At 38.7% G+C, this 20,962-nt stretch overlaps 1 protein-coding gene across 1 annotated transcript in view; it reads right to left on the minus strand.

Annotated features, from left to right (window-relative positions):
- Nucleotides 1-4,448: 4,448 nt before the first annotated feature.
- The window catches only part of Agps (alkylglycerone phosphate synthase), a 98,841-nt gene continuing 82,327 nt past the window's right edge, over nucleotides 4,449-20,962 (minus strand). Inside the window, exon 20 of the mRNA XM_028762899.1 lies at nucleotides 4,449-9,856. Coding sequence (XP_028618732.1) covers nucleotides 9,735-9,856 — 122 coding nt within the window. The 3' untranslated portion in view covers nucleotides 4,449-9,734. The remainder of the gene's footprint in view (nucleotides 9,857-20,962) is intronic.

The raw sequence follows: 20,962 nt of genomic DNA on the forward strand, positions 1-20,962 counted from the left end.
AAAAAGCTTGGCACTGATACATGGTATTATGCCAAAAGATGCTTCCTATCCTTGCTAGAGAACATGTCAAAGCACACAATCATGCTGAGGGACAGTGTCATTCAAGAATGCATCCAGTTTCTAGAGCACTGTGAGCTTTATGGTAGAAACATCCCTGCTATTATAGAACAGCCCTTGGAGGAAGAAAAAATGCACACTGGGAAGAATACAGTCACATATGAGTCAAGAAAATTAAGGGCTCTGATTTACGAGATAATTGGATGGAATGTGTAATTATGGCTGGCAATGATTTTTATCATGTTGACTTTATATGTAAATTATCAGTTTTTCCTGTATCTAGCTTTTGCCATTTGTATTTGCTACTTGTAAGACTTTGTAAACTTAAGTGTAACAAAAGAACTATTAGATATAACCTGTACTTCTAGATCCTGCCAAATGAGATTGTGGAAGAACCCAGGCCCTAGAAGGTACTTTGAAAATTTCAAAACTGAGAAAGATATTGTGTCTATCATGTTTCCTCCAATTCTTTTGGTTTTGATGTATCTTGGGCAACCTTTGTTATTGTGTTATCCAGGGACCACATACTAAGTTCAGAACTTAGTAGTCCATAATGTCTTCTTGTAATCACTCCAAGGATTGTGTTTTTTCTTTGCACAACTCCCATGATTTTATAGAGAATTTAGAGTGTTTGACAGTTTTCCAATATAGATATAATTTTTGTCCAGATTAAATTTCTTAGGTAATAAATGGGTTTTTGATAGTTTTCAAGAGTCAGTAGATTCACTTAATAAACTACAACACTAAGAAATACAAAATAAATAATGAGAAAAGAAAAGAAAGCCTATGTGGTGCTTAGCTCCATGCGTTAGTGATTTGAATTTACGATCCAGTCATTCTGTTGCTGTTTCTCAAGTACTTTATTTTCATTTATCTCTCACAGTAACCAGAGGTAACCAGAGAACTCAGGGTTTTTTTTTAATTTTGTTTTTAATTCTCTCATACAACACATGCTAAATGCCATTTTCCCTCTCCACTCCTCCCAGTTTTTCCCACAACCTCCCCTCTCTGTAGTGAGAATTCTGGAATTTTGGTTTCTTTTAAAAACCACAGCAATATTCTAAGAATGTGTTTTTATTTTAATCCCAGGTGTGGGATATGGGACGGCTTCACAGCAGCTGACTAGGATTCGCCTCATGCTCTAACTAGATGCAGATAGTTTCTGTGATCGTGTCATATTTGGAATTCTGGGAACTTTTCAGAGCGTATATAAATGCTAGGGCACCGGTAGGTGGTGTTGGTGGTTGCTCAGGGGGAGTTATGTGCCGTTCGTTAGTAGTAATGCTCAAAGAAGAAACAAGAAAAAAAGAAATCAGATTCAGAGATCTCTTTCTCCTCTCTATCCCTCTTTCCTATCTAGTGTCAAAGGGTGAAATCTGGGAGATAAAGGCTGGGAAAAGAAAAGCCCACAATAGTAGCAAAAGCAAGCTGTACTTCTTCTCCAGATCCACTCCTCCTCCTCTTCCCTTAAGAAAAGAACAGACTTTCCAGGGATATCAACCAACACTGCATAACAAGATCATTCACAAGTTCACTTATCAGGCCTGAGTGAGGCAACCAAGTAGGAGGAAAAGAGTCCCAAGAGCCATCGAAATAGAGATGACCCCACCCCCCACCGTTACAAGTTTCACAAAAACACCAAGCTAACAACTGTGACATATTTACAGAGGACTTAGCACAGACCCATGCAGGCTCTGTAATCGCTGCTTCAGTGTCTGTGAGCCCCAATGAGCTCTGCTTAGTAGATTCTTTAGACCATGAAGAACTTGCTTATTAACCTTTGGCTGTACAATTTTGGGTATGCTGTGGTTTCCTTGTTTTATGGATCTGGGTACAGAAAATTTTACTTCATTGTTACTACCCTGTCCAAAAAAACCCCATTCCCGTGACTGATGAAAAACTCCATCAGTCCCGGAATGTAAACTGATATATTCATTATTTGTTTCAATCCATGATTCCCAGTAGTTTTACTGGCTTCCCACTGAGATTTCTGCTTATTCTAATCAACTTATCTTATTTTCTGAATCCTACAAAAATAAAACACCCTGTTTCTCAGTCCCTTGTTCCTGTTTCTCCATAAATGTAACCCCAATCTGACCTGGTTTAGAAAAATTCTTATCAGGTTAAACCACATATACTTTTTGATTTTGAATTTCTTACCTACATATTCAACAGTTTCTTAGGTTCAACTGTCTACTGGCAGACAGAAAGCCCCTGCCGTAATGTGAAGATGATTTTTCCCCTTTAGGGATAGTTTAGTCGCACAGCTATGGCATGTAGGTTCAGCACAATGTCTGAGCAGAGTGAACTCCTGGGTGCTCAAATTCTGTTAGGGAAGAAACTCTGACTCACTGTGTAGTGTAATGCTTTGGGATGAAGGCATCTGTAATAATGAACTGAGCTGCTATCATTTGCCAGTGTTAGTTTGATCCCACAGGGGAGGAGAATCAGTGTTTAGTAGTCTCTAAAAAAATGTACCCCACAGCACACTGTATATCTCACAAACCTTGGCCGATTCTGCTGGGGCAAGTCATTCTGGTCCCTCTTAATTTCCACATTCCCCTTAAGAACTGGGAAGTTAGTGAGCTGCAATCTTATTTTCAACAATCATCATTAAATTTTTCCCTATTTCCTCTCAACTTCTTTTCTTAAAAAAAAAAGTTTAAAGTAATGTTAATCACTAAAAAGCAAATGTTCTCCAGATTCCCTTTTGCAAATAGGCCAGCCTTTATTTGGCCAGTTTATTTATCCAGGTGCTGTTTGTGGTTTGCATGTATGAGTGACTTAATTTTTAGAACATAAAAAGTTTTTCAGAGAAGCTTTTTAGCCCTTGCAGTTGAGCAGTTTGGATTTCCTGGTTAGTCATGTAGTCTGGCAATTCTGCCTGCTCTACCTCTGAGTGAAGGGATGAAGCTCAATGAAGGCAATTGTCTTCTTCTTTACCCAGGCTCTCCAGAGACGCTAATGACAACAAATTCTCAGGAGCCTGAAGATGAGGCCTGGAGAAGCTTGGGGAGAGTGGCATTCTTCATCTTTCTGCAATATTTACTGTTTTAGTTTTAGCATATTTATTCAAAGACTTTTTGCATTTATTTATTGAGTTCAAGTGTGCATGTGCCCTGGTGCTTGGGTGGTGCTGAGAAACTTGCCTGTCTTAATTCTAGAATGACTTTACAATGCCCAGATCCTCTCCTCACGGTTTGACTGACAGTCTCCACAGCTGGCACAAAACACTGTTCCATGCTCCTTGCGCTTACAGTTAGTGCTAACACTTGACAAAGGGGAACGACTGCCCTATATTTCTAAACCTTTACTGCTTTAAGACTTCTTTGTAATACTGACATAGTCTATTTTAAAGGGCTCGGATATAAAATCCATGATAATAGCCCTGGGTGCCTTGTATATGCCTTGTATATGAGGGTTGTGAGTTGGATGTTTTCTACGGTTACCACTGCTGTGATAAACAGCACACCCAAAAGCAATCTCGGGAGGAAAGGGTTTATCAGCTTACAGTTCCATGTAACAGTCCATCACTGAGGGTAGTCAGGGCAGAAACCTGGAAGTAGGAGCTGATGCAGACTATAGAAGAATGTTGCTTACTGTCTTGCTTTTCCATGGCTCATTTGGCCTGCTTTCTTATGGTAAGTACCCAGGACCACCAGCCTAGGGGTGGAAATATCCATAAACTGAACCCTCCCACATCAATCAACTTAAACAATGCACCACAGTTCTGCCCACAGGCCAATCAGGTGGGAGCACTGTCACAATTAAGGTTTCCTCTTCCCAGATGACTCTAGCTTCTGTCCTCACAAGTCTGTACCCATTTAATGTTTTTAGTCTCAGGCATTGAGACCTAAATACATGTCCCCCTGAGTAGCACCAGTGTCTGCTCCTCTACTCACTAGTAAGTGCATTGTTAATGGGTGCTGCCTTATCAGCTAAATAATAGGTGGCCTTTTAAGTTTTGTCCACATCTAAGACTTTTTTTTAGTGTGTGCGATCACATGAATGTGCACATGTTCCATGTGTCTAGGTACATTTGTGTGTGTGCAGGTAATGCATGAAACTCCAAGGTTGATGTTGAGTCTTCTTCAATTGCTTTACACCTTATTTTTCTCCATTTATTTACTTTGGGTATATGGGTATTTTATCTGCATGGATGCCTGTGTATCACCAGTATTTTGTGCCCATGGAGGGCCAGAAGAAGGCATCAGACCCCCTGGAACTGGAGTTGAAGACAGTTGTGAGTCCCATGTAGGTGCTAGGAATCAAACCTAGGTCCACTAGAAGAGCAACCAGTGCTGGTAACCACTGAAATATTCCTGAGAGAGGATGCTATTGGCAAGGTTTAAGTGAAATCACAAAGAAATAAAAAGTTCTGTAAACAATGATTGGTTTTAGGAATGATTTATTTGTTCCCAGCACATCTTTAAAAATTACACATGGGCATTTTTGTTTTAGAACAAGACTAAGAAAACCAGTGGGAAGAAATTCTGAACATACACTAAGAGCATGGTATCCAGACTTTGCATTGAGCCCTTGTGAAACAAATGGTATGGCTCAGTGAACTTGACAGGCTGTACTAGAACCTCTCAGGGATGCCACCTCCCACCACATATCCACTTTTAGACTGTAAGTGTTAAGGGAAGAATTGTTTCCTATTCACTAGTTACAACAGTATAATAGCTTACATACACATTTTTCCCACATGTAATTCCCAAAAGACTACTACAGTACCGGCAGAACATATACTGCCATGGAGGAAGACTCAGGATAAGGTAATATTCAAGTCAAGATGTATCAGAGCAAAGTATTTCACAGGCCTAGTAAAAAACAAACAAACAAACAAACAAAAGAACAAAGCTGTATAGAACACACCTACTTCTCACTGGATTTGTTGCTGTCCAGGAATAAAATGCTCATTATTCTGAAGGCACAATCACACACAAAAAAGACGGACACATAGCATAAGGACTAGAAACCCTGTCTCCAGGCTTTACTCCTTAGGGAGCTGAGTGAGCAAAGCCAAAAGCATATAGTGGGTGTCTCAGGACTTGACAAGTATCTGCACTTGCTAACCCACATCTCAGGACTACTGGGTTGGAACAGTAGAAATGAAAAGTAGACACATAACCAAGACTGATTAGATGTTCGAGTCTAATCAATGCTTCAGCATGTAACTGAACACAGATAACCTAAGCCAACACTGAACAGTGTTTCTGCATACAGTTACCAAATTCTGCTGTGTCTTGAAGAGGAAGAATCTTGAGTTATGAAACCATCTGTCTTTACAGATGTGCCTTCTCTCATTTTAAATTGTTTCATGGAAAAAGAGAAAAATCCCAACAAGGCACTGTGAACTTTTAGAGCATGGTGTTTAAGTCATCACTCAATAAATCACTATTTATTGAAACTACACTGATACAGGATTCCAGGACCTCTGTGTACAGTCAAGGGCATAGAGGTGTTTCACAGGACGAATGCTGTGCTGCTGAGGAACAGTACAAACGTCGGCTGTTTTCCATATGGCATAGGTGACCGAGCAATCTACGCTCAAGATTTCTTTCTCCTATTTCCTTGCTCTCAGGAAGTAAACCTCTAGTATCTAAAAAAGCATTTCATCAAATGTATTATTTTATCTTTAAAAATAAAACAGTATTCTTTGGGGGAGGCAGTCTTTTCATACTCACAGAACTAGGCGTAATTCTGTGAGGGTTCTTTGGCTCAGGTGTGGTACCCACCTGTGAGCTTTCCTCCCTCCATAAGGGGCCGACTGTTCACTGGGATGCTCCAGGTTTGAAAGAGAATGCTTCAGAATCACAGACTCAACACCACCTAGGAGTTTAGTCTTGATTTAAAAATAACCAGAGACTGATGCAACCTAGCTTATGCTATGTTCAGCTGTGAAGCCAAAGGGATTTAGTCATAGTTAGGTTGTCTAGATAATGCTACATTAGCAGACTTATAAAAAATTATTTTCTACTTTCAAATCTGTGGAAATACAGAGTAAAAAAGTAAAGTTGAAAACATATGTATACAGAAGAAAAACAGCTCCACACTTCCTTTGATTTAAAAAAAATCATAGGCTCATGTCCATTTTATTAATAATGTTTCTATAATCTCTTGACATTATACAAGCAGTTTTTACAGTTAAGTTTCACACTGAAGACGAACACTATTTGGCTTAAGGAACAGAAAGCTGGGTTACATCCTTCATGTCAGACACATACTTCAACAGTTTAAGAAAACCTTTTATACTTTCAGGACTTTCTTCATTAACAGGAAATTAGTAAGAATTAAATGAATCTGTAGGCAGATGGCTCAGAATGGAACATGAAGCCCTGAGCCAAGCCAAGCCAAGCCTCCACAACTGACAAAGGCAGAAAGCTCTTTAGTCCTACTCTGCACCTGCTGTGCTCCCTGCTTTTCTCCTGTTAAAAGCTGAGCCTCTGTTAAAATCAAAATCACTTAAGATTAAGTGGCAGAAAAAAAAAACCTCAAAATTACTAAAACTATTGACCCCGTGTTTCATGCTCCTCACACTGGAGATACACCTTCCACAGACAGCATCCGAGGCCGCCTCAAGTGTGACTGCATGGTGTGAGGAAACCCCTATGCATCACTGTGTTCTGACAGTGCTACCAGAGCTGGCCCCATTCGGAGCAAGACACTTCAGGTTAGGACGTCAGAGTTCCTCTGATTAGTTACACTTAGAAGCTGCTGGTATGAAAGAGTGTGACAAAGAACTGTCAAATATGCAAACTAGGACTGTAACAGTATTCTGGAAGGGGAAAAGGGAGGGTTCTTATATGTGTTTATATCTGATATAATATACACACCAATGGAAGCTTGTTTTTTATTGAGTTTTTGTTTTCCAAAATACACCAACAACACAAATATGCATACTAGAAGGCTTCCAGATTCATAAATAACCTCAGGTCAATAATCCTATTATATGTAAGCATTTTGAGTAACAACCTACCATTTCTAAAAAGAGCATAGTTTAATCCTTTATTCTTTGATAAAATGCTGGATACAAGAAATGTGGTCTCCACACTTCAGCTAACTGAGAGGCTCAAGGACAACAGCATAAGACTCAATTCACTTACGCAGCTCTACACATCGCACCACACACGGGCGCAGCAGCTTCTCCACGGTCGACACAGCCTGTCTGTCTGTGGAGTCTTTAGTATCTGACTCCATTTCTCATTAGCAGCAAGTTCCCATTCCTACTGAAAGCCCAACCTGCATGTGACGTCATCATATTTAAGCAAAATATTACACAAATGACTAACTTAAGAAGGGCAAGTCAGTGTGATGGGCTTCTGATATCAAACAGGCTACATCTTTTAAAGAAACTAATCTATGAGTTAAGATGCTTGAGATAACAATATTTTCCTGGGCTTAGCTTCATGAAGCCATGTGCAGACACTTCTGAAAGAAGAGACAAGGTTTAAGTGCTTTGTGCATATTCATGAACTCAGGTTCCTCCGCAGACACAGTCTACATTGAGGCACCTCCCAGAAGTGGGTGGGAAGGCTTCCTGATTTACAGTCAGAGTGAAATACTACCAATGAACATTTTTGTGTTCCAAAATGATCCCTGTAGAAATTATTTAAAATACAAAATGTAGTAACTGTTACAGAAGCAAGGTTGGTGAGGCCTCCATACACAGAAAAGGGAAGCAAAGACATAAACTGCCAACTGCCATAAAGCTCATATAGTACAGGGAACCAACCCAGCAACTTCAGGTGTTAGTCACAATTACAGTACAGACTGCTGAAAATCTGAACTCCTTGAGAAAAACGTTTTAACAATCACATGCAAGGAACTGGACCTGCTAATGAAATTATTAAAGTAACTACTTGGAAATCTGTAGACACTTCCAGTGAGATGTTGGAATCTTACTAAATGTTACACTCCAATTACCAACTAGAGAATCACCTTCGTGACGATGCATTTTGTAAAGAATCTAATAACTCTAGAGGCAATTTCCTTGAGTGTCTGGCTATTTCAAACCATCAAAGTTTTTAATCAAAGATCTGATGTAAATTTTATAATTAAAAATAAATCATCAATAAAAAGGCAGCTTCCAAAAAATAAATATTGAGTTTTTGTTGTTAACCTAATACTTAATATTGATTTTCCTACAGATTTAAATTTGTTAGTTTGAGGCCAATTATAATAGTTAAAAATTATTTACCATTTTGAAGTCTTAAAAATATTTTGTCAATTTTAAATTTTCACTGTTCTGTTTAAGGCTATTTAAGATATAAAAGGTATCAAACTGCCCCGACATATCTGGAGCTGTTGCTACATAGACAGACAGTGTGTCCTTTTAAAGGATCGTCTGTATTTTGACTTACATTATCTGATTAAATATTAATTTTAAAAAATTATCAAAAGTTAGGTATTGCATTAAGAAAAGAACCCATTTCAAAATGTGAATCAGGAACCTCAACAGACAGTGATTTAAAGCAATTGTTCCACTTATTTCAATATCCAGTTTTGAATGTAAAAATGTCTGCTAAATATGATTAATGTTCTCCTTTTTATTTAAGAAATAGGATATTTCAAACTTGTGATTATGGCATATGCAGTAATACATTTTTTTAAAATTTAGGTTAAACCAGTAATTCAAAAAGCACTAAACTATTATTAAGAATTAAACTGAAACTATTTTTCCATGAAAATTTATCAGGCTTGTGGCTAATTAGAAAAAAAGATTGTTGTCATTGAAATTATTGAGGCTTTCAAATCCAAGAGTCAACTAATGACTATTTCTTTAGCCAAATATAATTCTTTAAACTGGAGACAGCAGGTTCAGGAGCCTTTCTTTTGTTCATGCTGCAGCTGCTTGTGCAGCTAACAAGCATGGGACAGAAGAAACCTGAGGGCTGGAGGATGGACAATGGCCTTCACTTCATGGTACAACCTGCCCTTCACGTGTAATAAGTCAGCTGTTCTTACAAAGCACATTATGAATGATCCAGGACACAGCTATAGGTGACACGTCAGTGATACAAATACAGCTCACACCCTCCTAGAAACAGACACGGAGGACAAAAATGTGCCTGCTCACAGAGTAATTTATATGTTGGCAATTTAAGTTTGTAACATGTATGCACTTCAAGCAAAGCTTAGGCTGAGCACCTTATACAGATGAAGGCATGCTAGTAACAGACTACCAGCTCTGTCGTGAATGTCCTCCCCAATGACCTACTCACAGCAAAGTATGCTTTTAACAACATAAACAAATATCTCTCACCAGCAGAATCTTTGCTAGATTATCTGCTGTAGAGAAATGTTTAAGAAAGGACAAGACAGAAGAGAGGCTAGACGAGTAACGGATGACACCATCTGCCTCAGCTCACCTAGAGGAGGAGCATGTAAAACAGCTGGCAGCATACACCTCAGATAATGGGCAGCCTTGTGCTGCCTAAAATCTGAAATGACAACCAGTTAGTTGGCTATAAACTGGTACACCTACAATGAGACCCAGGAACGCCATCTGTCAATCTATAGATATAGAAACAAAGCATAGAACAAAAACCAACTCATTTTAAACCAACAAACAAATGTAACTGAAATACAGTCCCATGATATATTCGATTACTGGTATAACCATAGCTGATGACTTTTAAAAGGTAACATTTTTCATAATGATATTAATGGAGTTATAAAAGGTTTCTGTTTCCAAAGATGTTACTGGGGTCCACATATTCTTTGACAGACTTTAGCATTCCAAAGCCGACATCAGAGATGCTCTCCTTTAGCCACTGCTTTCGTAACTTGCCCACTGGAAAACAAAATAAAAGGCTTCAATACACACCTTGAATGCTGGAAACCAATCAATCTTGTAACCATGAGTGAGCAAACACTGTGTGATAAATGCTTTTATTCAAAAATGAGAAGTGTTTTGCTTTATTTGATTTATTGAGCCCACCAGACTATCAAGCTCATTAAGCCCAGTGCATTCCCAGGGGACGTCTTCACCCCACAGTGTCTCCTTCCTCTGTAAACTATGAAATGGAGACTGAAGGAAGTGTGGACTGAGATTACAGTCTATACAAACAATAAGATGAAAAGAATCATGCTTATCAAAAGACCCTAACCCTTGTCATAACTACTCAACAAGCCCAAATTTTGTAGAAAATGAATCTTACTGAAGAAAAGTATCATAGAAAAATGAATCTGTTTGGGTAGATTTAACAAAAATTACAGATCTTTAAAATGCTTTAACAAATACAATTAAAAGAAATGAGAAAATCTGCTCAAAGGATTCTGGGGGAAAAGACCTAGTTATGAATCTTTCCAATTAAAATTCTTTTCCAAGTGCTTTAAAATGAACCCACACACCCCAGGTAACAGACACACTCTTGGTATTGTTCTGTCAGATCCAAACTTTTTTGGTTTTTTGTTCTGTTTTTGACACACACAAAAGCAGGTGCCTAATCTGTTATAAATTGAACCTCTTCTTATGAACTGTTCATTTTATTTTTTTCCTTGCTTTAGGGCTTACACATTTGAGGCAATAAAGTATCACAATAATTAGCAGTGTTAATCATTTTTAAAGGCACTAAGTAAAAAACAACCTTTTCTACCTAAAACTTTTGTGAAGGGCAGATAAAAAAAATTCTGTCAACTTGCTTTGGCACTTGACTTTAACATGACAAAATGGGTGTCTTAATTTATTTTAGGGCTATTTTCAGTGAACATTTTTTGAACATATGTGTTATTACAAAATAACCAAATTCAAATGGCCACTTTGCACAAATGTTCATTAATGATCCAAAGTCATCAACAGAGACTTAATTGGCCAACAGAAATGGGAAGCCTTTCATTAAGCCTCCGGCCTGTCACTCTGAAGTGCACTCCCATTTGTCAGGCTGCAGCAATACATCACCGCACCTGCCTTTTGGAACCTTAAATACCATGTCAGCTCAGCTCAGAGAAGCTTTTAGGTCCAGTTTTCTGGGAAACCACTAAATCATCATCTAAATAACCAAATGACATGATACTTCAGAGAGCAAGGTATCTGTGGTTGGCATCAAAATATCAAAGCACGCTGTGCTGTTATAATAGTTTAGTAGGGGGCAAAAATCTGAAGTTCAGAATGGAAGTTTCTGTTTAAAATCTCTCTCTGCAAACAGATGCCACACGAGGACTCCTTGCACAGCCTCCACCTGAAGATTTCTAATAGGACCATTATCGCCTCAGCACTCTTCTACATCCTGAGCTGTTTCATCTGCAAATGAACTGACCTATTCAATTAGAATATCCTACACAAGTTGAGAGTCTGTGTTTCTAGATTTGCTCTGAGATAGACAGATAGATGGATAGATGGATAGATGGGTGGATGGAGCTACTCTGACTTGGGGAAGGTGCTACCCATACTGCAGCAGCTCAGGGGAGAGGGATGAAAAGCAGTCAGTGCCAGTCTCTACGGTTATCTGTAATATAGCTTCACTGAATGTATCCTGTGGTTATGGATGTAATTGTCCTGAAAAGACGGCAAACAACTGCTCCAACAAGATGGAGCACATTAGAAGCTCAGCAGGACACCCAACAGCTAGCTTGTCTGCCTGGTTTTACACCTCCAGTAATAATGCAATTCCACAAGGAACTGAACCATTGTCTGAGAAGTCACCCAACAGCCATTGCATACTTAATGAAGTCACTCACCAAGCACTAGAAAACAGAAGGTGCTTGGAGTGCATCATTAGTTCTGTCAGAAGGATAATTTACACATCTATCTTGTCAAATTTTCTATGGTTTATACTTTTACAATAATCAATCTAACATACATTTGATTAGTGAACTAGTAAGCAGCAGGGGAGAAGGCATAGCTGTGGCCCCTCATAAACATGTTTGATGAAAGAATTTAACCCATTGGTAGTACTAGTCTATGAACTGTTCTGATGCTGGTAACAGAAATAGCAATGTCAAGGCGTTGGAAATCTTGACTTGCCCAAGTAAAGAACTAGAAAGCTTTGGTTCTGCTTAGTTAAGCCAACTACCCTGAAGAGTCAGTGTGCTAGGAGGAAGCATGGTTTAAACATAAGCATCCATGCAACTTACTCATTAGACAGCAACCAGGAATAGTCCTGAGATCCTGAGAGCTCTGTATGGCAGCCTGATACACCAATAAATTAAAACAGCACAGGCCTAAGCCCAGAAGGAAGTAGCTTCCAAGCACAGACTTCTATTACAGAGCTGGACCACCTGTACTTCAGAAAATTCTTAGCTTGCTTGATATTCATCAATCAGAGGCCATACTTATCCATACACATGTGACAAACATGCTAAACATTTATATGGTAGTACCTTAAACATTTGCACAGCTTATTTTCTGAAAGGAAACAGTTCCCTTTATAGAGCACACCCTATCAGACGGGAAATATGGCTACAAACAGCAAAGATGACAACTTCTACACGCCTACCATGCAGCAGGCACTACAAAGAATCATATGGCATGAAAGCGTATGCATTCCACACGACTATCCTATGTGTGCTGTTGATGGCTACTTGAGAATCTAGTGGTCAGGGACATCTTTTCCTGTTTAAACTAAAGTCTGACTTCCAACTGTGTCTGTCTTCTAGAGTAGAGAAAATAGGAGGTTCCGGGATTTTTTTTTAAATCACTTACTTTACCCAGCTTTTTGGACAGATTCAAGGAATAATGTGTTTTGTACACTTGTCTGTAACCACAGTGCTGGACATGGGCAAAGACAGGCAGGCCCCCCTAGGGCTTGCTGGCTCGCTTGTCTAGCACAGAAGGCAAATTCTAGGTTCAGGAAGGTACAGAGTGAATGAGAATGATACTCAGTGTGATCCTCTGGACTCCACATGTACACTGGCATACGTGTACATATAGATAGTGTACACACACACACAAGGTTAATGATGAAGTGAGTGGTGTCATATGTTAAACAAAAATGTGGACATGATGGCTAGCCTGACCCACAAACATTATCTGAAACTCCTCTTTGTGGTTTAAGATTTAGCAGAAACTACTAAATAATTCTACCTTAAAAGGAATAAATCAGTCAGCTGAACACAGAGGTCTCTTTATCTAGATATATTTAACTTGCTAGTTACAGTTTGATTGTAAGGGCAGAAAGACTTCTACAGATTGATACAGAAGAACAAAACGGGAGGACAGGCCCATGGCGCAGTGGTAAAGTGCTTGCCTGGCACACCACAAGGGTCCATGTACTTCGTAGAAGGGAGGAGGACGCAGAGAATGAAGTGGACCAGAACGAGTAGAAGAGAACTGACTAGTATAAAATAGAGTACTTATTTAGAAGCTTACTAAAGCTGAAGAACAAAAGTAGAATTAGCAAAAGCCAAAAAAAAGAGCTATTATTTTCACAGCCACATCTTGAGAACTAAGGGTATAGGACATGTCCAGTATGCACAGGCCTGACCTTAATCCCCATCACCACAAAATGAGCAATAACAAATAACAAGCAAAACACCAAGTACCAATTCAGCCTTAATGTATAAATCATATCTTAAAAAGAAAATCATAGAGACTTGGTTTTATAGGAGGGCTCTAAGGAGTGACTTTTTAAACTTTCCCTCCCTCCCTCCCTTCCCTTAGTGTATATGTGTGTAGGTAGAGGCCAAAAGAGGATGCTGGGTGTCTTCCTCTATTCCTCCAAGGCCCTCTCAGCCTGAGTCTAGTGATCATCTTTTCTCAGCTACAGTAGCAGTCAGCAAGTCCTAGAGATCCTCCTGTCTCTGCCCTACTCAGAGCTGGGGTTACAGAAGTGTATCAGATACTCACTGTGTTATACGAGTGCTGGTATCTGAACTTTGATCCTCATGACTGTGCAGAAAGCATTCTCAACCACTAAGTCATCTCTCTCTAGCCCCCATAAGCTGCTTCTCTTTCCATTACTTAGTGTGATGAAACTCCTACTAGATGTATAGAACTAATGCTAGATGGAGACCCCGTATCTTGTCAGATGAAGCTTGGGCACTCTAGGCTCTGTTAGGTATTGATGAGAACAGAGAAAAACAACGGACAATCAGACTGAGCTACTCAATAGACTGATAATGTCTCTTAAAGGGAGATTCAACTTAGAAAGTGCTCTGACTTACATCTGCTTGTGCAGTAAAGTACACTGTGGTTGGTTGCTTCTGGCAAAACTGCATGCTTCATAAATGCCAGGCAACTGATCTCTACCTGAGAAGTGACAGCATCTAGCCCATAAGAGAATCTGAGATGGGACTATATGACTCTTCATGACTTTGTAAGAGAAACTGAATGCTCAAAACCATGAACACTTCAGTGTTATATGGGTTTTCTCTTATTGCTGACATTTAAAATGCCTATTTTCTTTCTGTGTTGTTTAGTGGGTTTTGTTGGTCTTCTGAGACCAGGTTTCAATCCTGTCATCATCCTGCCTCAGATGCCTGAGTACTAGAGTTATAACAATGTCCACCATCACAATACTTGACAGAAGTGCCAGTTTTTATTGTTGTTGTTTTCTCATGCTAAGGATTTGTCTACACAGTTTATCTAACAGCTCTGAATGTTTGAAGAGCTCTTTGGACACTACAAACTGAAAAGAAGTTTTAGTAATTAGAGCAAGTAAGAACTGGGCTCAATCTGTCTTTAGTACCACCATCAATTAGTTTGTTACACTTGAAATTTAAACCAGAGTAGAACTGAGTGTTTCTACACACAACAGAGACTCAAGCAAATGAACATGTTAAATAAGACTGATAAAACAAGAAAAGAATAGAAAATGCTCTTTTTTGAAGGCTAAGAACAATGTCTTATATTGTTCTTTGTAATCTTGTTAAATAATACAGTATCTACCATACAGTAAGATAGTCAATATATTTAGTTGAGGTAAAAATGAATGGAACCACAGTTATTCTCAAGACATTTAAAATACTGCATAGGGACTCAAAAATCTAGTAAAAGCAATGTAGTTTTCTTATTTCCTCGATTGTATTCACCCTGTGTCTCCTGTATTTTGGTATTATTTCTTGAGGATACCTAGAGCTATTCTGTAGCTCTAGGTACAGTAGTACCTAGTACTACTAGGTATTCTGTAGTAGGTATAGAAAGCGTGACACAGAACTGCAAGTTCTCATTTCTTCAAAATCTTGAGAACTCTTTCAACCTTACTACTGATTCTCAACTGCAGTGACTAGCACTTAACAATGTTTATGGAAATTTCTGACTGTCCTGATGGGGCAATTGTTATTGGCATTGTGCTAGACAGTTTTATGTCAACTTGACAAAATCTAAAGTCATATAGGAAGAAACCACAATTAAGAAAATGCCTGGATAAGATCTATCTGCAGAGCATTTTATTAATTAATGATTGATGGAGGAGGTCCCAGGGTGGTATCATCCCTAGGTTGTGCTCCTGGGTTTTCTAAAAAAGCAGGCTGAGCAAGCCTTGGGAAGCAAGCCTTGGGAAGCAAGCCTTGGGAAGCAAGCCAGTAACAGTGCCCCTCCATAGCCTTGTATAAGCTCCTGTATCCAGGTTCCAGCCCTATTTGAGTTCATTTCCTGACTTCTTTCAATGATGGACTATCACATGGAAGAGCAAGCCAAATATAAAGTAAATACTTTGCTCTCCAACTGGCTTTTTGGTCAGAGTATTTCATCATAGCAATAGCAACCTTAACTAAGATAGGTATCCACTGGGTGGAAGCCACGGATGCTGCTAAACATTCCAAAGCTTACAGAGCAGCACTCTACCAACAAAAACTTATCTGGCCAAAAATGTAGCTAATGGCAAGACTGAGAAATCCATGGCTCTCTATGCTTCCAAGTGTTCACCACCTAGCAGCCCAAACAACTGCCATAAAGGTATACTTTCAATGCTGTAACTACTGGATCAGCAGCTGCAAGTGGCACAACCCTGCAAGAAAATACTGTAAGTCTAAACTGTTCATCACAGTGGCTGCTAGTTATATATGGATACAGAGCATTTAATGTGCTTAGGATAACTAAGAGTAATTTTTTTATTTTTAATTACAGAAATTTAAATAGCTATATGTTTCATCATTGCTTCTAGATTATACAGCACAGCTACAAAATAACAGCAGAAATAAAATTTACCTAACAGATAATAGATTTTTAACAGATTCTATATGTGAAAATTAGAATTAACTTTGGTAACCATATGAAACATACCATAAACAGCTAAGTACTTATTACAATATGATAATGTAACATGGGCATTGTCACACTAACACCTTAGTTTATAAGGAAGGATCTATATGAAAAAAAGGCAGGAAGAAAACGTTCTCTTTAGCAGTCCAAGAAAACAGTTGCCATTCTTTTCTAATAAACGCCTGTGGGACTGGAGGATATACAAGTTTAGCACGAAACAAACACATGTTTATCACAGCCCTTTGTCTGAGGCTGAGTCTCACCAGCTGCCTAGGCGGGAGGGTGGCAAGCAGTGCACTTGATAGAGATTTTCCCTGTGAGCTCACAGTTTGCTACACCTTTGGTAGGAATAAAAAGCTGTGATGTTCTGATATATTATGAATTAACTTTGTTTTTAACTATTGCTAGATCTATTTACATTGGTTCAGTAGAAAAACAGTACATATAATAAAAAAAGTTCTGAGAGAAAAAGCCAGCCATTAAGAAGAAACTGAAAACAATTAACTTAAAAGGTCAAATAAACATTTTGCTCTCTAATCTGATGTGGTATAAAGTCACTGCTGTCCGTCCTACACAGCTGCTGACTATCAGAGGTCATGGCTTTGACGCTGTTACAGTCAAGATACAAAACAGCTTTATCTCCAAAGCATCCATGTATTACCTGTCTACAGCCACCTCCCTAGCCTTGACTCCTGGAAACCACTAATCCCTTCTCAACCATTTTGTCCTGTCAACATTGTTAAAGAATACAAAGGGCAGGACGCCTCTGAGACTGGCTTTTATACACTTGGCACAGTCACATACAGATGCACCCAAATAGTTACAGTTTAATCGTTCTTCCCCTTTTGTCACCGGGTAGAATTCCAGATCACAGAGTAGCAGGGTTTGTTTAGCCCTTCACAGGCTGAAAGACATCCAGACTGTTCCATCTTCATCTTTTTATAGTTGAGTCCAGTTAACCAATTTGTCCTTTTGTGGATTATGCTATTTATCCAGTCCAAGAATTCTCTGCTTGTTTATAGGGCTGAAGATTTTCTCCTGCACTGCTTTCAAGCAGTTTTAGAGCTTCCTGTTTTACATTGAAGATAATAACCCATTTTGAGTTAATTTCTCTATGGATGCAGATTAAGTTCAATGTTCTTTTGTGTGTAGTTACATGCACATGTGTTTACAGATGTACAGCTATTCCAACCATTTCCACTGGAGTGTCCCTATCAATCTGAGTCCAGATGTGTGGACAAAGTTATGTGTTCTCTTATCTATTCCATAGATCTAGCGCTGTAGTCTTGATTACTGAAACTACAATACATAAGGCTCAAAATCAGAAAGATATTTTTGTCTTTTTTTCAAAATTACTTTATTTAGTTCCTTTGTCTTATCACATAAATTTTAGAATTAACTTTCCCAGATCCATAAGAAAAACCCTGCCAAAATTCTAATAGGAAATGTGCTTTAAAAGACAGACCAGTTTGTACAGAAATGACATTTTTACAGGAATAGGCCTTCCATTTATTTACATAGGACTTCCTAGGTTCCTTCCATTGTCATTCTGTAACTTTTAAATTACAAAGCCTGTATATTTTCCTGGATTGAAGCCTATGTATTTTATTAGATTCACATTTATTTCATTTTTTTAGCAGTTGTAAATGCTGTTATGTTTTAAATTTGGGTTTGTGCATTTGTTGTTAATTTTTATACGGAATTAACTTTTTGTATGTATTCTTGCTGACTCTGTTTTTGAACATTTCTAGCAGAGAACCAAGCAATGGCCAAGAAGTCTGTTTTCTTTTCTCCTTTCCTGCCTTCCTACCTTCTGTTTCACACTACAGGTTCCCAACAGATGCTCTGCTCAGCTTCTCTTCCTTCAAGTGTTTCTGATGCTGCTGGTTTCTACACTGACTGCCAAGGGAGAGAAAGCTAATAACCGCCTTGACTTGCTCAGATATCAAATATTTCAACTAAGACTGGTAAATTTGATCAGAATATTTTACTTATTGGCAAAGGACTTGAAGAATAATTTTAGAAATTAATGATTTAAAATTGTAAGTCCAAATTCAAGTTAAATATGTGGTTGATACAAACTTTGTTGTTTAAATTGACCAGCAAATCAGCTACAAAGACAAGAGCTATGGAGATTAAGTAAAGCAGACTCTTATTTCCTTCAGTCTCAAGTTCCAGACTACATCTGTTTTCTCTGATACACAAAAACCAGAGTTAAAATAGCTCCATTTATCACAGCATGATTGTAGGCAGACAAACCAGTCTGTCTGTTTCCAGATAGTGAAAACAACTGTTATTAATCACAATTACAGGTCAAACCCTCCAAGAGAAACTGCATCAATAATCTCCAAGCTCATAGTTCTGCTACTCTGAAGCGAGAAAGAGAGAGAGAGAGAGAGAGAGAGAGAGAGAGGGAGAGAGAGAGGCAGAGAGAGAGAGAGAGAGAGAGAGAGAGAGAGAGAGAGAGAGATATCCCAAACCAAACACAGTCCTGAGAGTGCCATGATAGTGCCTGAAGGTCAATAAAGAAATGTGCTGAGGCCAGCTTAAATTTTCAGTTCAGGGAGCAAGTGAGGAAAATCTTTTATATATATATAAAATTAGCAATCTCTCAAAAGCATTAATAGCAAGCCTAGTGACACAATTAAACATGTTATTTAAACTTCACACTAATAACATTTTTGCTTTGTGAAACTATAATAATTAACAATGGACATTTGAAAGCTTAACTTCAAATAGAGAAGCTAGTATGAAAACAGATATTTTATTACAGCCAATTTCATTGCAGGTAATGTGAATTTTTCTTTCATGAATATTTTTAAGAGAACTATAACATAAATTGTCCTGTACTGTTTCAGTGCCTGATATTGAAAATGTTAGATGCCTACAATCAGGAAGTATAAAACCAACAAGAAAGTAAAAGGATTTATGGGCAAAACTAAGAAAAAAATACCTATAATAAAAAAATTAAAACTTTTGGTTCCCTTCTGTAGCCCTTGTTTAAAAAGTAATTATCTTACATAATGTGGAAATGAAAGAAAAGGAAGAGTTTTCCTAAAGGAAAACTAATGCATAATATTTCTTTTCAAAGGCAGTCAAATTCAATCTTAAAAAGACTTAAAATGATGTCACATAGTTTAGGCTTCTTGGTGTAAGGACAAGAGCACTGAAGAACAAAGCCCTGAATTATATTCAAATACTTTTTGTTTGCTTGCTTGCTTGCTTGCTTTTCAAGACAGGGTTTCTCTATGTAGCCCAGGCTGTCCTGGAACTCACTCTGTAGACCAGGCTGGCCTCGAACTCAGAAATCTGCCTGCCTCTGCCTCCCAAGTGCTGGGATTAAAGGCGTGTGCCACCACTGCCCGGCTATATTCAAATTCTTACACCAGCAATAACAGCTTATATTCTGAATTCCATTTGAAATAACAGTTACTCAGCTGTGTGTTGAAGAGGATTAAAGGAGATTAAGCTACACAGACCCCAGAAAACATTTATAGCTGTATAAGTATTAATATTTCCTTCATCTTCTCTTCCCTTCTGACAGTCAGGCATTCATTATGCTTGTGGTTGCCTTGGCAGTGCTGTCCGATATGAAGGGGAAGCTAATCTAAAGCAGTGAGCAGGGCACAGTCACACCAGTAGTTTCTGAAATGTTGTGATACTTACTCTCTTGGACTGACTGTGTAACACCCTTGAGGAGAAGAAAAATCTTTCAAATTCTCTAGCCTAGGTGGCTATTATACAAGATTAAAAGGCATTAAGTATACCTTGTCTCAAGAAAAAAAAAATCACTAAAGGCTAGACAGATAGCTCAGCTGTAAGGCATGGGGATCAGTGTCTATCACAAGAAAAACCCACAGGGAGCCTTTCCATAATTCTTGGGAACCAAGGGTTGATAAATCCAAATCAATATATTACAGGTTAAAGTCTATACTCTTCCCAACTATTGCTTATTGACTCACTTGTGGTTCTGGGTACTATAACGGTCTTTTATAACCTTCACAAATAAAATCCAAATTTCAAATCTACCTTCACCACAGTTTAATTTCGTTTTCTGCAGTAAGTGCTTTAGAGGTGCCTTGTGTCATGTAAGCTGCGCGTGGACAAGTGGGTCCCTCTGAGACAGCAGCTCTACGCGTCTGCAAAGCAAGTGCAGCATGTGTCTCCCTTTAGGAACCTCATACACAGCTACTCTTGGGAACCCTGACTATTCTCACAGATTATGCAAGGAGGAAAAGCAGAGCTCCTGACCACAGAAGGCTACCAGCAGGACTCTCCTCTGCTCTGCTTCAGATCACTTGGTCACCATCAATCTTGGCAAAACTTCTCACACTACAAAATATGAGTGACCTAAGACCATCATTCCACAATCAAGAAAACAGCCATTTAATAATCAATTCCCTAAATGAGAATTTAAGCTTCTGTCATCCCCTTCTCTCTTCCCTTTCTCATATTTACTGAATTTTAAAGAAGGTGTAAGGTCCAGAAGCACACCTAGCTTTTAATTCCATGCAAGAATTTCTAGTGCCCTTTCTTCAATTGTCATCCTAACATTCACTAGCACCTCTGAGAAACCCTGCCTCAGTAAATGGGGAAGAGCCATCAAGGAAGATTCCCACCCAGCCTCAGACCTCCACATCCATGGACACACATATGTACACAAGTGTTTGCACGTGTACGCACATGTGTGCACATGCGCACACAGAAGAAAGAAGGCAGGAAGGCAGGAAGGCAGGAAGGCAGGAAGGCAGGAAGGCA

This window comes from Grammomys surdaster, unplaced genomic scaffold (genome assembly GCF_004785775.1).
Source record: "Grammomys surdaster isolate TR1022 unplaced genomic scaffold, NIH_TR_1.0 136, whole genome shotgun sequence".
NCBI classification, from domain to species: Eukaryota; Metazoa; Chordata; class Mammalia; order Rodentia; family Muridae; genus Grammomys; species Grammomys surdaster.